Source organism: Oncorhynchus gorbuscha, linkage group LG11 (assembly GCF_021184085.1).
Source record: "Oncorhynchus gorbuscha isolate QuinsamMale2020 ecotype Even-year linkage group LG11, OgorEven_v1.0, whole genome shotgun sequence".
In the NCBI taxonomy this organism is placed as follows: Eukaryota; Metazoa; Chordata; class Actinopteri; order Salmoniformes; family Salmonidae; genus Oncorhynchus; species Oncorhynchus gorbuscha.
Genome location: NC_060183.1, coordinates 44,342,859 through 44,358,800, shown reverse-complemented (window position 1 = coordinate 44,358,800; position 15,942 = coordinate 44,342,859). Strand labels below are relative to the sequence as shown.

The window sequence follows — 15,942 nt, the reverse complement described above, 5'->3', positions numbered from 1 at the left end:
TTAAGTGTTTGCAAATCATTTTATTCACGACACAGCATTTAGTCCCCCTGCACATGGCTAGAAAAAGTCACAGCAACGGCACAAACATACAAAATAGTTTAACAAAGTCAGTTTTAAATACATCTTACCCTACCCTGGTACTATGCCCAACCATAGCAAAAATTGATTTCAGTCAAATGTATACAATCTTATTTACAGCAGACCATTTGATCAAAGTGCTTCAGTCCTGATTCTGTTCTTAGGGGAAGAGGGTTTATGTACAATGTTTTACAAATGCAGTAGTAACATGACCTTCCTTAGCTCTCATCTTCCCAGCACAGAATCACACACAAAAAAAGCTTTATAAGAATGTGCTTCTGGAGATTATGTTCATAAGAAACATACATATTTTAAGACAGTACTGCCTAAAATATGCTTTTCATAAATATTCAGATAAACATGTCCAGTTAGGGGACTGAAGGTCAGAACCAGTATCGCGCCCTGCATGGCCTCACTTCAAAGGACGACCAGTGTACTGAACTAGACGCAAGGTCGCACGTAGTAGAATCTTTGAAATGTTTTGGGGCTAAGGGGGAAGGAGTGGGGATATAAAAGAGGCCAAGCCCCCAAAACCCCTTGCCACTTTGGACACACTTGGTGTGAGTAGGACAATTCATACATCATTCACACAACTAATGACAAACATCCCCCAGAAAACACAACTTAATGCACTTCAGAAGGCATCTGGTTGTTGCTCTGTTAAAGAAGCAGAGGTCGTTGGCATGGAGACCAAAGGTAGAAGAAACTGACGGGTTTCACTTGGCAGATTGGTTATGACAAGTCATCTTCTGTATTCACAACTGATATCTGGAAGGAAGACAAAAGCACAATGGAAAGTGGACCTTCACGGGCAGAGCATCTAAACAATTTACCGTTTGAGGGCTAAAGTAGTCTGGCTACTAGCAACAATGAATGGGATTTCCCCCTTAGGGGACAGTCTGCAAGTAAACGTAAGGTGATAAGTCACAATGCAAAAAGGAAATGGAAGTTCACACAATCAAGTAGTTCATTACAGAAGTGAACACGCGACTGATTAAGGAGACTACTTACTGCTGGGTAGGTGTGGCCTATATTGGAGGAGTGCCTGCTGATATCAATGTTGAGGTCATCTTCGGTGGTTTTCAGGTACACTGGATTGTCAAAGTTCATGCTCTTTTTATTCTTCAGCTGCCAGTTACGCCACATCAAGTAGCCTCCTGCAGCAGCCATGGCCAGGAACACTGGGGACAGGAGACAAAAGTGGGATCAAAATAAAGCCATACTGTAGTTTATTATCCAGCTAGCCAGAGCCAAGGTTACACAGCGGCGGTGCAATTCAATGGTAACCTGAATAAATCACCACAGCCAATCAACTACTATAACTAGGAAAAACCATTGCCCACCCACCTATCATACAGTTGAGTGTCCTTTAAAAAGTATGAGTCAGACAGCTGCAGGATGGGGCAGTGACAGCGGTACTTACACACAGGGAGGATAACCCAGGCAGCTACAGATCCTCTAGCTGTAGAGTCCACCTCACGGATGGCTGTACTGACGTTGGCTTCTACGACAGAAAAAGTTAGTCTGAATGAGAGTCGGTCCTTCGAGGGACCACGTAAACATACTGGTTCATGTCTCTATTAGTCTATTTTAGGGTAACCAATAATCACGTTGTACCAAGAATAACCTTTAGGGCCTAAAGTACAATAGACGCAACTGGTCATCTAAATAATACCTCTAGGAAATGGAACATAGGTGATATGAGAGTTGGTAGTGACATGACTTGCAAACAAGTAGGTGAATGGAAGGGGGGGGCAGAGAGAACCAGCTTTTTTTTCTCTTCCCTGCCCGTCTGCCAATAGGGTGGCTCTGATCCCTCTGGCAGCCCCCCTGGTGGGCAGCTGGGCTCTGGAACATTATGTGGCCATCAGGAGCTGGCAAGAACGGGCTGACGGACCAGTGATTTGGCACAAATCACAGTCTAAGGAAAACGACCACTTCTTTTCACCAAGGGCTCAATCAGGGAAGGAGAACTGGGGCTTACCAGCAGGGACAGGTTGGGGGACAACTTTTGGCACCGTGGTCACTGAACCAAAAAAAACACTGAGATCAGCACAACAAAGGCATCTTACAAAAACAAAAGGCCTAAACAAATGACTTAAAAAGCAGGCTAATTAAATAAATCCACTACAGATAAAATGCTATATTTGTTACTTTAATTGTGCATGCATCCACTGGTTAATTGTAGACGTCACTTAAATCTACTGTTTAACATTCCTGGGTGGATGGCATTAATAGCTACTTCCAAAATCTACTTTGACAGTACAGGAATGTCTAACACTCCAGACATCTTGACTGACCAACTTCCCCATCACCACCCCAGTAGAAGGCTGAAAGCTTATAGGCTAATCACCATGACGATGGGTAGCACAGGGAAGCCAGACCAGAGTCATCCAAGAGTAAAATTAAAATCATTGACATCTTTTAACTAAGAGCCCAAAAGGCCATGAAACTAGACTACTGGGTCCCGAGTCAAGGCTATAGCCAGGACACACATGCAGCCCCAGCCACACATGGCATGCGGGCGGTTGACATCTTTACCTTGGGGGTCAGTGGGACGTATTAGAGCTTTCCCATCATCCTTTGAGGGAGTAGAAGGGCTCACTGTCATAAGAGAACAGAGTATTGTAATGTTTTGGCAGGACTTCAACCACAGCTTCACAGTCTGACTACGGAAACGCGTGTTACCATGCAGCTTTTTCATGCCACAAATGATTTCCTTGCGGAAAAACAGGAAAGCGGAGCAACGCAAAGCACAGAAGCGTTTGCAAAAAAGTGCAGAAGTAATCCAAAATTACTTCAGGGAAATCAAATCAATTTTCTATACTACTGTCCAGCTAGCCAGAGCCTTGTTCAATTGCCAAAGGAATTGGCAACGAAAAGCAGGAAATGTTAAGGCTTATATTACTCTATAGTAGTGCAAAATCTGAAGGCTGCTCATGTAGGATTATGAGCGGCATGAATGAAATGAAGCAGGAGAGACGATTAGATCAGACAATATTATCCACACTTTACTCACCTGGGCCTAAATTACCACAAGAAATAATCCTTATTCATTGATCATTTAATAAAGATCTTTATTAAATTAAGATCGTAGACTACACTGCATGACAAGTATAACAGGATCTTAGGCGATAGATGTTGGTTAAGGGCAGTGGGGTGCACAAGCCTGAGCTTTCCCCGCTAGTACCCTCACTAAGCAGATCTCACCCCTTTGTCTCATGCAAATGAAAAGCGTCAAGCACAGTCTATATCCTAGCATTCCATCAATTACCAGGCAAGACAGTTACCTTCTATTTGGGTAGAAAACATGTTGCTTTCTGGATCAAATCTAAAAAAAGCAGTATATAAAGCATTCAAGTGACAGGAGTCCCTCTTATTGGCCCCTACAATAACCCCCTGTCCCCTCCACACCCTGGGTGGTTCATTAAATCAAACTGCTTTTAAAAAGCCCAGTGCCATCTCAACTATATTCCCAAACATCAGTGGCTCTGAGAGGGGAAGAAAAATCAGCAGAGGCTTTTAGAAGGGCAGTTGGGATGAAGCAGAAGCCAGGCAGTTGGGATGAAGCAGAAGACAGGCAAACAGAGGGACAGACAGCCTGGCTACAGCAGTCAGGCTTCACAAGCAACAGAGTGGAAAGAAATGATTGGGTGACAGAATGAGAGTTAAAGGCCTCTAAAGAGAGAGGGCTCGTACAAAAAAAACTTGGCATCACAGCACAGTTTAACCCCTCACTGCCCAACCGGATGTTAACGTTAAGGTACTTGCCTGGTCGACAGTGAAGGCCATTTGTAGCGAGCGTCTGGTCTTTCGGACACACGCACGTGTATTTGGGGGAGTATTTGTTGATCTGTGGAGCTGGCAGGCACATGTAGGCACAGCCACCATTCTGAGCCTTCTCATTGCACCAGTTCGTCCCTGTGTGGAATCAAAAATGGAGGGAACCAGTTGGCACAGGCAGTGGCTACTGCCCCATACATTACGTGAAGAACTACGCTACTTTGCCTTAAAAAAAACAGATCAATCGTCGTGCCTACATGACAGCATTTTGATGTCCTAAAATATCCTAGTCCAAGTGTTTTTTTAAAGCATTTAGAGAGGCTAGCCAGTTAGCGCATGGCAGGATCCTTGTTTTTGACCTTTCCGTATCTAACGGTTACAGGGAGTCAATGGAGTTGACTGAAGACTGTTACATATGAGTGCTGAGCTGTGAATTTCACAGAGGCAACACAGCCCTCTCCCTGTGATCTAGGCTAACTAGCTTTGCCTGATCACTGGGGCTTGGGAGAGAGGGCTAACATCTGGCAGCCTTACCAGGCAGCTGGATTAGCTCGTGGTAAACAATGATGTCCTGTGGCTCGTTCAGATTGCTTGCCAGGGTAATCACATCAGAGCCTGTGAACTTGTTTGCGCCGTAGATTGCCTCGTTCTCCCCATCTGTCCAAAACACTCGATCCTGAAACAAAACCAGTCACACTAAACCCCAGAGCAGATGCCAGTAGAAATGGCTTGAAACCTATGCTTCAGAGAAGGAAAGACTTGAAGACACCGAAAAGATATTTATTCTAACAGTAAATCTGTCAAATGCCACCAGGGGTAAATGCCGTTGATTACCACACATGGAGAAAATCATGAGGTTTGCAGAAAACCAGTTATGTTGAAACCAACTAATCACTTTGAACAGAGACTTAGCAAATGACAAATTATGAATGTCAATAAAAGCATGCGTTGTGTTAATGCTGGGTAGCATTAACACGAGAAGCAATCAAATTGTAGACGCAAAAGTAAAACCTGTCAATTGCCCTGCCAGTGTATTAGTTACAGGAAGTAGCTTTCGCACACTTGTTATATACACACACGCCACATTTCACCACCCACACAGTGCATCGAGAGCCATACCTCAAACACAGTGACAGCGAAGGGGTGAGCCAGGTATTCTGGGGACTGGAGCACTTTCCTCCGGTTGTCTCCGTTCAGGTCGACACTAGAGAGCATGTGCAACTTTGAGTCCACCCAATACAGTCTACTCTTGATCAGGTCTAAGGGAAGGAAATGAATAGACATCTTCATCACACCCTGTCGCCGTCAAAGCAATTGAACCTGCTCAAAGGGTAAATGCACATTAGGTATAATGCAGTGACAGGACAACCAGAATCCAGCTTTACCCACCCAGAGTGATTCCATTGGGCCACTGAATATCAGTCTCGACCAGGACCTGCCTGTCAACCCCGTTCATGCCAGACTTCTCAATCTTAGCTGGTTCACCCCAATCTGACCAGTACAAGAAGCTAGAAGACGGGCAGAGAGGAGATCAAATCATTATGAGGGTTCAGAAAGGTGGAAGCATTCAGGAACTGGTCAACAGAAATGCAGAACCCCATTAAATACAGGAACTTTACCCAGAGAGTGGATCAACAGCGACGGACGCAGGCTCTTTCAAACCGCTGTCAAAGAGAACTTTCCGCTTGGTGCCGATGAAGTTGGCCACAGCTATGGTCTTGGTACCGAGGTCTGACCAGTAGATGTTCTTGTAGATCCAGTCAACTGCGATCCCCACTGGTGTCTGGATGTTATCTATCACCTTCACATGACTTCCTACATCTCCTCGCTTATCCAACACCGTGCTGGAAAGACAAGGGGTTGAGAAACATCTGTGCTCGGTTTGAGGTTACTCATTGAGCCAAAAATAAATAAGAATAGTTTGTAGGGTTGAATGGTTTACTGCTGGGAAGTATAGCGAACATATGCTCATTGAACTTTGGCCCTGGTTACCATGTAAAACTGATTTCATACGTCAGTCAAACCAGTGATAACAGGTCAAGGTGAACACAGACTCCATGATAGACCATCTATGGGCTGAGACGTAAATCGCATGTGGGCGTGACGGGACACGTTGCACCTGAAGATGGGACCCATAGCTACCTGAAGATGGCCCTCTGGCTCAGGTCAGCCCAGAAGAGCGTCTGCTGGGTGAAGTCTGCATCCAGTGCCACTGTGTTACGCAGCTGCTCCACGATCTGCGTGTACTCCCTCCTCTCCAGACCCAGCTTCCGGATGTCCCTCCGGTTAGTGAAGATCAGACAGGGCTCCGTGCCTTGAGGGAGCCACAGACACTCATTCATAATGCCAATACAATGGAGCCTTTCAAGTCAGAACACTAATCACGAGTCACCGAGTCAGAAATGGCACAAAACAAACATCCCCCAGCTGGACTTCTCAGATCAAGGTCGTTGCAAACTATCACCGCTTTTCCATTTGAGCTTGGACTACAATAAAATATATAGCAGCTTAAGTCAAACACATTGATCAGGACAGATCGACATGGGGTACAGAGTCCATTGGACCGGATGCCCATTAGTGACGCTGCGTTCCTCTAGCGCAGCCAACGTCTGCCTAGGCATCCCTCTGCCATGTGCTCGTGGTGGTACAGCATGGTGTATACACGCCAGGCTGAGCCAACTTACCCACGGCCTTGCACACTCCCGTGGTGGGGTCCATCTGGTAACTGTTGTGGCACTCGCACTTGTACCCTCCCTTCAGGTTGATACAGATCTGACTACAGATCCCAGGATTCATACACTCGTCGATGTCTGCAGGAAAGGGAAAAACATGAGTCACTAACAGGTCAATGAATTTAGTTGTGAACGCAGAGTTAAAATGTAAGAGGTGTAGTAAGTCTCAATACCCAGTTACAAATGTCAGCTGAAAACACCTTTATTTCGCACGAGAGTTAATATCAAATAGTGTATGGGTTAATGATTAGATATGGCTCCTACCCCCACAGGTTTTACGGTCTATGAGCTGCAGTCCAGGGGTGCAGTCACACTCGTAGCCAATCACCATGTCCCTGCACATGTGGGAGCAGCCGCCATTGTTCAGCAGACACTCGTTCAGGTCTGAGACGGGAACAGCAGAACGGTGGTTACTCTTTATTCACAAACAAAGGCCTGCCTGAAAAAAAATCACATCAGTGGACTGGCTGAACGATAGTGGACTAATGGGAATCGCTGTAGCGTAGGACGAGTTTGACAAGGACAAGACGAGGTATCTTCCATGGGACAGGTCAAAAGGGTCAAATGTATATAGTAAGTGGTATACACAAACAGACCGAACACTTGCGTCAACCCCATAATGTTCTGTGGTCTACAACCAGGGCAGTATTGCAACTTGCAAGGCAACCCACTCCAGTGAAAGCACTCATGGCTCTTCATCGTGACTGAACAAGTCACAAGACTACACACACCAACTGATCTCGTCCTCACGTCGCTTCTACTGCTTAATTATAAACCGGTTTGGTTCCCGTCCATCCACTTACTGCACTCTTTGATGGGCTCGTCGCTCCAGTCAGGACAGTCCCGGGCCTTGTTGCACACTTTGCTCATCTCGATACACTCGCCACTCCGACACTTGAACCTGTCAGGGCCGTTGCACTGAGTCACTGAGTCGAGAAAGAGAAAGAACGTGGCATTACAAACGGTGAGGCTGTTATACAGGTACAGTCACACAATGGAAGTGGGTGTAGGAGATTGAGAGTCGACCGTCTACAAGATGTTGTTCATGTCCCCCATAGAAACACGGAGACGTGCAACCAACGCAATTCATGTGATGGCTTGAAGTCAATACTTCCATCATCACATTGCTGTAATCCTGAATATCAAATTAAAGTATTTATTGAGCATATTTTGACCCAACTCATACAGGAATAACTGAACACAGACGCAAAAATGACCTCGTGTCGGAAACGTTCTGTAGTGTAGAAACACCATGTACATTCGTTCGGGACGACATTACTTCTGGTTGAACACTCACAGTTTTTGCAGTTGACTTCGTCGGTGCCATCTGCACAATCACGCAAGCTGTTGCACTGTCTGCTGCCGTGGATACAGGTGCCGTCCTCGCACTTGAACTGGTCTGGCCTGCAGGTACGAACAGCTGGAGAGGAGAGGACACAGACCTGTTACACCATTAACCCTTAACCCATTAGCACTCAATACCTACACCAGTCATAAACATAAAAAAACTGAAACCCATGACAGCTGCTGTGAACACAGAGTATAAAGACAAGCATGTTTTTTTATGGCCAGATCCTTTTATTGCAATAGTTTTATTTTAATAGAAGGCTCCATTTATGATCATATGAAATCAGCGCAATCTGACCTGTGTAGCAAAAAAAAAAAAAAGTAGTAACCAAAATAAGGTACATCGGCTGGCCTGCTGGAAATTGCAGGCGGTCTGATTAAGCCGCTCCACACTTACAACAGTTTGCTTCGTCACTGCCGTCCTTGCAGTCGGGGTCTCCGTCACAGCGCCACTTGCGGTGGATGCACTCCCCAGAGCCACACTGAGTCTCGCTGGGTGAACATTTAGCCGGGGGCGTGGGGTGGCGACCACAGCGCTGAGGGGATTCGTCCGATTGGTCCTGGCAATCCACGTCGTCGTCACACACCCAGCTGCCAGGGATACAGGTGGCGTTGCCACACTGAAACTCGCTGGGGCCGCAGGACGACGGGGCGCACTCCTGCTCGTCACTCCCGTCGCCACAGTCGTCCTCGCCGTTGCACACAAAGTTACGGGAGATGCAGCGGCCGCTCGCACAGGTGAACTCCAGCGAGGCGCACGTGATGTTACCTGTGTGAGTGAACAGAGTACTCAGTACTGTGACGCCAATGTAGGAATCAACAACCATGTACTCCTAAATTAACTGTTGCTGCTTGGAGTCAGTCAAAAATGCATAGTAAGGAAATCCACCTAGCAGTTCGAGGGACACCTCTTGCCCTACATGGCAAAGCAACTCACCGCAGTCAATTTCATCCTCGCCGTTATCGCAGTCCTTCTCGCCATCACACTTCCAGAAGACCGGGATGCATTGGGTGGACCCGGCACCACAGCTAAACTCATTCACACGGCAGGTCCTGGTGTCTGCAGGGCACATGGATGGAGGGGGAGTGAATTTAGAGACCTTTAGTGCCACAAGTGTTTGGGATGGGAAATGCTTAACACAATTCTGCAGGGCGCTGGGCTAGGCTGGCTAATGGAGCACTGAGTCGACTGCCTCTGACAGCAAACGTAGGCGGTTAGACAAATTTGATACATTTTCAAATCAATTGATCTTTATGTGTTCAACAAAATTAGATTGAGATTAGTGTGTGTACACTCCCTCACTCTTTACAGGGTAGGTACTGTATAGATCAGATTACAAATGCTTCCTTAACTAGGCTGAGAGTCCAGAGCACATCTTCAAGCCCATTCAAAGCTCTTACAAGCCTCTATCTAGTGTCGATTGGCACAACACCTGTTGGTTAGGAATCAAACCTAGAGGAATTTAATATTTCAATCAAAGACAATCCATCAGGAACTGACCTACTAATCATACCATTGAAGCAGAGGAGACAGACGATTCATGTGTAACAGGGATAGAGGAAGGTCTGGTGAGAGTGCTCGCTACCAAATCAATGAAACTCAATTCCTGAGGAATGCATATGAAGCCATGCTGGGCAGTATCAGTCAGAAGAGCTTGTGAAGCATTATATCCCCATTGGAGAAAAACTCATACTGCTCCTAATGTAACGTCACACACAACGGGCTCAGAGTGTAATGTACGATGGCAGATGAACGGACAGACCAGTGTTGGAAATATTCTTAACGTCTCATCAAATCAACATTTTATAAAGCCAGTCTTACATCAGCTGATGTCTCAAAGTGCTGTACAGAAACCAAGGCTAAAACCCCCAAAACAGCAGGCAATGCAGGTGTAGAAACAGCCTCATCTAACCTAATGCACTTTCGGGAGCGAATTGCTTAGACAACCGCTTCTAACTAAAGGATATTTTGGGAGAATTAAGAGTTCCTCAATATTTAAATGTGGTGACTCACATTCTCACACAAACATAACCATGCGTACTGACAGAGCGCTTTTCCGCCAGCTGGTCAAACAAACCAGTGACGTCTTGACCTGCACGTACACACAAACCACCCCAAATAGGACTGACACCCTGCTCATTGTGTACTGCTGTGGAATACATTGCTGCTGCCCACATCACTGGGAACACTCCCGTTTGAAACATTAAATGAAGGCTTTTAATGTGGCCACCTGGTCTCTATGCAAGTCGAACTATGCGAGGGTGCACGGAGGACATGCGCTTAAAGCAGTATAGTGGAAAGGGCCAGAGTAACCTGATCTAATCTTGATCCAAAGCCATATCCACAAACTGACACAGCTGTTGCATTGGCTGACAGTGGGAGGCACATGGTGAAACTGTGATTAAGCGCCCGTGTGAGATTGACAACCTGACCCACTTATTATGGGAGAGGCAATTAGACCCAACTTTTCATCATACTGTAAGTGAAGGCAAAACATTGAAACATTTATTTTAGACAAGGATACATTTCTCAACTGGATACGGAGATCAGAAGGAAAAGGAGTCCCAATCTGGGGCTGGCTTGTTGCAGCTCACTTACGGCAAACATCCACGCTCTCGTCAGAGCCATCCTCGCAGTCTGGCTCACCGTCGCAGTGCCATCTCTTGGGGACGCATTGGCCATTGCGACAGACAAAATCCACCGCCGCACAGGTCTTACGAACTGCAAAGGCACAGCGGCATCAGGTGTGTTAGTGAGACAGTATGCAAGCTTCAGAATCAGACCACCAAATGAAGCATCTTGGTCTTTCAGTGAGACAAAATCCACCCCAAAGTGCCAACCAAAGTATCACAAATAAGAGCCGAAGGTCAGCTCCGGACGAGACCAATATAAGGATTGACAATGTGCCCTTTAAAAAAAAATCATAGTCACTATAGTGTATATTTAGTATAGTGGTCTATTTCAGGATTTCCAAACGTGGTTCTGGGGTCCCACTACACAGCTGATTCAAATAATCAAAGCTTGAAGATTAAGTGTTTATTTTCAATCAGCTGTGTAGTGCTAGGACAATAACCAAGTGGTGCACCCAGGGGGCCCTAAGGACAGAGTTTGGGGAAATCCTGGTCTATTGCACTGAGCATAGTATTCGTTAAACAGACCTCCACAATGGCAAAGCACTACCCTTGCACTCAACCTCCCACTTACCCCACCCTATTTTCAGTCACTTCATGTCCACTGTGCTAAAGAGCCTCCTCACAGGCCATTCCTCCTTGTGACTAGATTGCCACCTATTGCCAGAGGCCCATCTAACTCTTATGGAAGTCCCATCAACATTAATGTCACCAGGGCTGTGGTGGTAATGTATACAGTCAATAGAGGGATCGACGGGCAGAGAGACAAAGGAAACAGATGGGCAGGTAATCCATAGTAACACTAAAGTGGTTATGTCAGCACAGATTTCAGCGAGACCACAACACACATCCCTTTCTACAGCAACCTCCATCCCTCCATCCTGCTCCATCTCATCCCCCATGACCCAGATAGCACAGAAAATCAAGGTGACACTCAGTTTGCCCAGATGGGGCTCGTGGGCGCGTCTCCGTCATGGCCATTTTTAGCTCTCCAGATCCGGCGCCACTTACACCAGGTCATGATAACCCCGGTGGATTCAGACACAGCACCAACGGGGCCAAGATAACAAGGGTGGTTTCATAACAGGCTATGCCACTGATTTGTCACCGATCTGATGAAATGGTGTGAGAGGCGGTTCGTGCGTCTCACCACAGATGTGCTCGTCACTGCCGTCGGAGCAGTCCTCATCCCCGTCACACTGCCAGACAGATGGGATGCAGCGGCCATTCCCACACTGGAACTGACTGGGCTCACATTCAGTCTTCGATCCTGTAAGGAACAAGGAAATACTCATTGCACAACAATGTGGAACTGGCGTTTGAGTCTCCAGGCTTCAAGGACTAAAACATTCCATCTCGTTCGTCACCAAATTGAAAGTCCTGACCTGGGTCGTGTCTGTAGGACACAGAACAAAATAAGCCATCACCACATGCAGCCAATCCATGGTTAAGCCAAATTCAAAAGCCAGAGTCAAATTCTAAATGACAGTCTATGGGGTTAATATTGACAGAGGGAAGAGAGTTCATTTGACATCACCAATAACCCACTGTGCCGTAGGTACCAGCCAGCCAGTGAAACACGGCATATGGCTCCTGTATGACAGAGTGGCTGTTGCCAGCCAGCTACGAGCCTGTGCAGAGAGGAGAAAGTACAGCCGGACCATGTCTAATGACCCCCTGCTCCTCAGAGTGTGCCTGAGTGACCTGCTCAGCATGGTACACTTCTGCAGCAGGGAGCTAACAGACCTGTGTGACGGGAGGCCAATACCACCAGCACAATAGTCTGCCTGGGACCGACTAGTAATTGTCCTGGGCAGTGGCCAAAGAGTGTCCGAAATGGCACCCCATTACTTAAATAGCACACACTTTTGAACAGACGCCTCAAGTTAAAAGCAGTGCACTAAATAAGCAAAAGGGTGCCATTTTCAGACACAGCCATTTTCTAAACAAGCCAGCAGATCAGGCTCTTGAAGGGTAGAATGCCAAAGAACGATCAAGAGGGTCATAAAGCAGAGCGCTTGCAGTGTGGACATTAGCATAAGTCTCAGGGGTACTACCAAACAAGTGGCTGATATGAGTCCTCATACACAGGCCTACACATACAGATTACATTAATCAGTGCCAGATCCCCCAAAAAAAAATAGGATCCCATCACTCATCTCTGCATTCAAATTGCCATCGATGAAATGCAATTGTGTCCGTTGTCTGTATGCCTGCCCATACCCACAACCACCCTGGGGCACTCAGTTCACAACATTGACATCAGCGAACAGCTTGCCCGCACATGGTCTGCGATTTAGAGGCCAGTTGGACATACTGCCAAATTCTCTAAAACAATGTTGGAGGCGGCTTATGGTAGAGAAATTTACATTCAATTCTCTGGCAACAGCTCTGGTGGACATTCCTGCAGTCACCATGGCAATTGCATGATCCCTCAACTAGACAATCTGTGGCATTGTGTTGTGTGACAAAACTGCACATTTTAGAATAGCCTTTTAATTGTCCACAGCACAAGATACACCGGTGTAATTATCATGCTGTTTAATCAGCTTCTTGATATGCCACACTTGTCAGGTTGATGAATTCTCTTGGCAAAGGAGAGATGCTGACTAACAAGGGCATAAACATTTGAGAGAAATAAGCTTTTTGTGTGTATGGAAAACGTCTGGGATCTTATTTCAGCTCATGAAACCAACACTACATGTTGAGTTTATATTTTAGATCCGTGTACATTAGGGAATAAACCCACCAACCAAAGTAAAGCAGGCTTACTAACACCTAGTGGCAGCTTGCAGATCAGTCTCATTATTTACCATTTTCAAATTAATTGTAGGCTTCAAGTGTTTGCAATTGTGCAATCATTAATAGCAGAAGGTCTGAAACACTCCCAAGGAAATATGTAATTAGTGTTAAGACTAATGTCATTGTGAAATGTATGGTTAATACTCAAATAACCAGTTTCCATAATGAAAGCTATATAGGGCAAACATTAAAATGTAGACTAGTGTAGGTAAGCCTAGCCTACTTTTAAGTCATTGTATTATACTTTTAATTGAGTAACAAAAGAGACATTTCAAAAAATATGCGCATCTTTCATTCAGGCCCATTGTCTGCTTTGATTGACAAACATATTTCCGTTCGCCACAGATTGTGTCCGTCTGTAGTCCCTGTCCGCTGTGGTGGCCTACAGTCTGAAGAACATGCGCTTTTGAGCACCATTGGTCTCAGTATCACAACCAAAATGGAGAATAAAGCCTTGGTCACAGCTCCATTTTAATTAGGTCAAGGAGAACCTCATTTGCGTATGGTCTCGCTCAAATTCACGAAGTGAAAACAATCTGAGATGCAACAACAAAAGGCCCTGACACTAATCAAATGTTATTTTCACCGTGTGGCAAAACATACCCCTTCACGCGCAATGACAAAGCTAAACACGTCATAGATGGTCTACATACCGATAGGGTAATACAGACAAGCGCTTAATCGCCAATGCCATGCACTGCAATCCAATACCCCGCAAATAGTAAATCACCTGTTCTTTATAAATGTGTTCTTTATAAATCCCCCCAAGAGGAGAATGTAGTGTTGCTACGCTGTCCCACCGGCCAGTGTGAAACAACATATCAATCCATTGAAGGCTCGCCCCAATCTACAAATAAATGATCACTGGTGGAATATTCTGTAACCTACAGAGAGCGAATGTTAAAGAGAAGATTCCAAATACATCCCACCCCCCTATATCAGTACTATTGACTTCAGATTCATTGCAACCCAAACCAATTACCCACACTGACCATTTTTTTTTAACGACGGTTATACGTTTCTAGTGTAACGACCACGTAGCCTACATAAACACAGGCCTTTTGCCTGGCCGCATTTAAAACGACCGACACCTAAAGACTGAAAGCAATTATTCTGGAGTTTGTCAAACCTAGGCATTTTATTGGAAACGGCAAATGTTGGAATAAAACAGTATGCCGAGGGCACTGTGAAACCCCGTTTTGTGCCATATTCGTAGAACGAAAGCAAGGTTGAGTATTACATTGCCGCGGTCAGTCCTGTGTAAAGAAACCATGGGCAGGTGTAATGGGCATAACCAACCCGGTGTTGTACCAACACATTGAAATAGACCACAAAACGTTCAGACATGTACAATTAGGCTACGTACCGTGTACAACACCACACTGCTGAAGACATATCGGTAGGATAAGGAGTCCAAGAATAGACGTGACCATTTCGCAGTGTGAGCTGGCCTGGTAGTTCTGCGCGGATATTCACTGTTACGGATACGACACCTTGCTGGAGAATACAAAATCCTAGCGCCAGCCACGCGCTTTTTATCTCATTTAGGCAACACCGGTCAGGCTCTCCCTCCTCTCAAGCTGGTCATCAAGCTGCAAGCCATGTCCTAATTTACTGATAACATCAACCTGCACCAAACAACCGCGCCAGCAGAGCTGTGTGTGAGCTTTCCCCCCCTCCTTCAAAATGTCATTTTACAAAACAGTAACCCTTTCCCTGCCCACCAGTGATGTTAGGCTATGTGTAATGCTATTCTGATGGGAAGTGTTTCGATACATATGCTATTACAATTCATAACTGTAGCCGAGATGAAAATGTATGTATGATTGTCAAGGGGCAATTAGCTGAGTGATTGATTGACCGATTGAGTCCACTAATTGATTAATTGATTGATTACTAGTCAATCTAGCGTGAGTGGGACATATCACTGGCCAGACTTCATGGGACTGTGGATAAAAAATAAAGGATCTAGCCAATAACAGCACATAACTGCAGTAATTGCAGTCAACTTACAGAGCAATTGAACATACTGTTTGTAAAGTGAAAGAGTGCAATGAAAGCCAGCCATACAGGGGTTAATGTGGACCAATTTTTATGTTTAAGCTACAAGTTTCTGATATCTCCTTCTTGTTATCCATCCCCTTGTTTTTATCATGAAGAATATTGGGCAGCTGATGAATCTCCCTTGCAACTTGCCTGTTCTGTAATAGTAGCGATGTACCAGTAACACAGCTGGAGGCACTTTCTGTCCTAGATTCTGCAGGCAGACCAAAACAAAACTGTAATACTGTGCATCATCATGGAATCTCTCTCTCTCTTTATCTTTCTTTTTCTTTCTTTCCCTCTCCATAATTATAAATCCATAATTTAGTGCTGTTTGAAAACATAAACCTAGCATTTAGTGTTATTTGCAGACTTTGATGTTCAGATATTGTACTGTCTACACATACACTGAGCGTACAAAACATTAGGAACCATCTGCTCTTTCCATGACCTAGACTGACCAGGTGAATCCAGGGGAAAGATATGATCCCTAATTCATGTCACTTGTTAAATACACCTCAATCAG

At 45.5% G+C, this 15,942-nt stretch overlaps 1 protein-coding gene across 2 annotated transcripts; it reads right to left on the bottom strand.

Moving 5' to 3' along the window:
- On the bottom strand, positions 1-15,037 carry LOC124048718 (very low-density lipoprotein receptor-like). 2 transcript variants are annotated; one of them, XM_046369762.1, is made up of 20 exons: positions 14,740-15,037; positions 11,722-11,841; positions 10,540-10,662; positions 8,878-9,000; positions 8,338-8,709; positions 7,891-8,013; positions 7,397-7,519; positions 6,858-6,977; positions 6,546-6,671; positions 6,004-6,175; positions 5,481-5,705; positions 5,251-5,369; positions 4,981-5,120; positions 4,396-4,537; positions 3,850-3,999; positions 2,620-2,682; positions 2,063-2,104; positions 1,502-1,582; positions 1,090-1,259; positions 1-846 (listed from the first exon to the last, which is right to left on the bottom strand). In XM_046369762.1, exons 1-20 carry the CDS (start codon positions 14,804-14,806, stop codon positions 811-813), a joined length of 2,637 nt encoding a protein of 878 aa, XP_046225718.1. In that variant the 5' UTR covers positions 14,807-15,037; the 3' UTR covers positions 1-810. The 2 variants fall into 2 exon arrangements, with proteins under 2 accessions (XP_046225718.1, XP_046225719.1); XM_046369763.1 differs by lacking the exons at positions 2,063-2,104; positions 2,620-2,682.
- Positions 15,038-15,942: the final 905 nt, after the last annotated feature.

What these genes read in the sequence shown, in the direction of transcription:
- LOC124048718 (XM_046369762.1), bottom strand. Translation starts at nt 14,806, where the DNA reads ATGGTCACGTCTATTCTTGGACTCCTTATCCTACCGATATGTCTTCAG. An exon ending in AGACCGTAAAACCTGTGGGG is followed by an intron (nt 6,672 to 6,857) that starts GTAGGAGCCATA and finishes CCTTTCCTGCAG; the next exon opens with ACATCGACGAGTGTATGAAT. An exon ending in TCGCTGTCACTGTGTTTGAG is followed by an intron (nt 4,538 to 4,980) that starts GTATGGCTCTCG and finishes GTTTTGTTTCAG; the next exon opens with GATCGAGTGTTTTGGACAGA.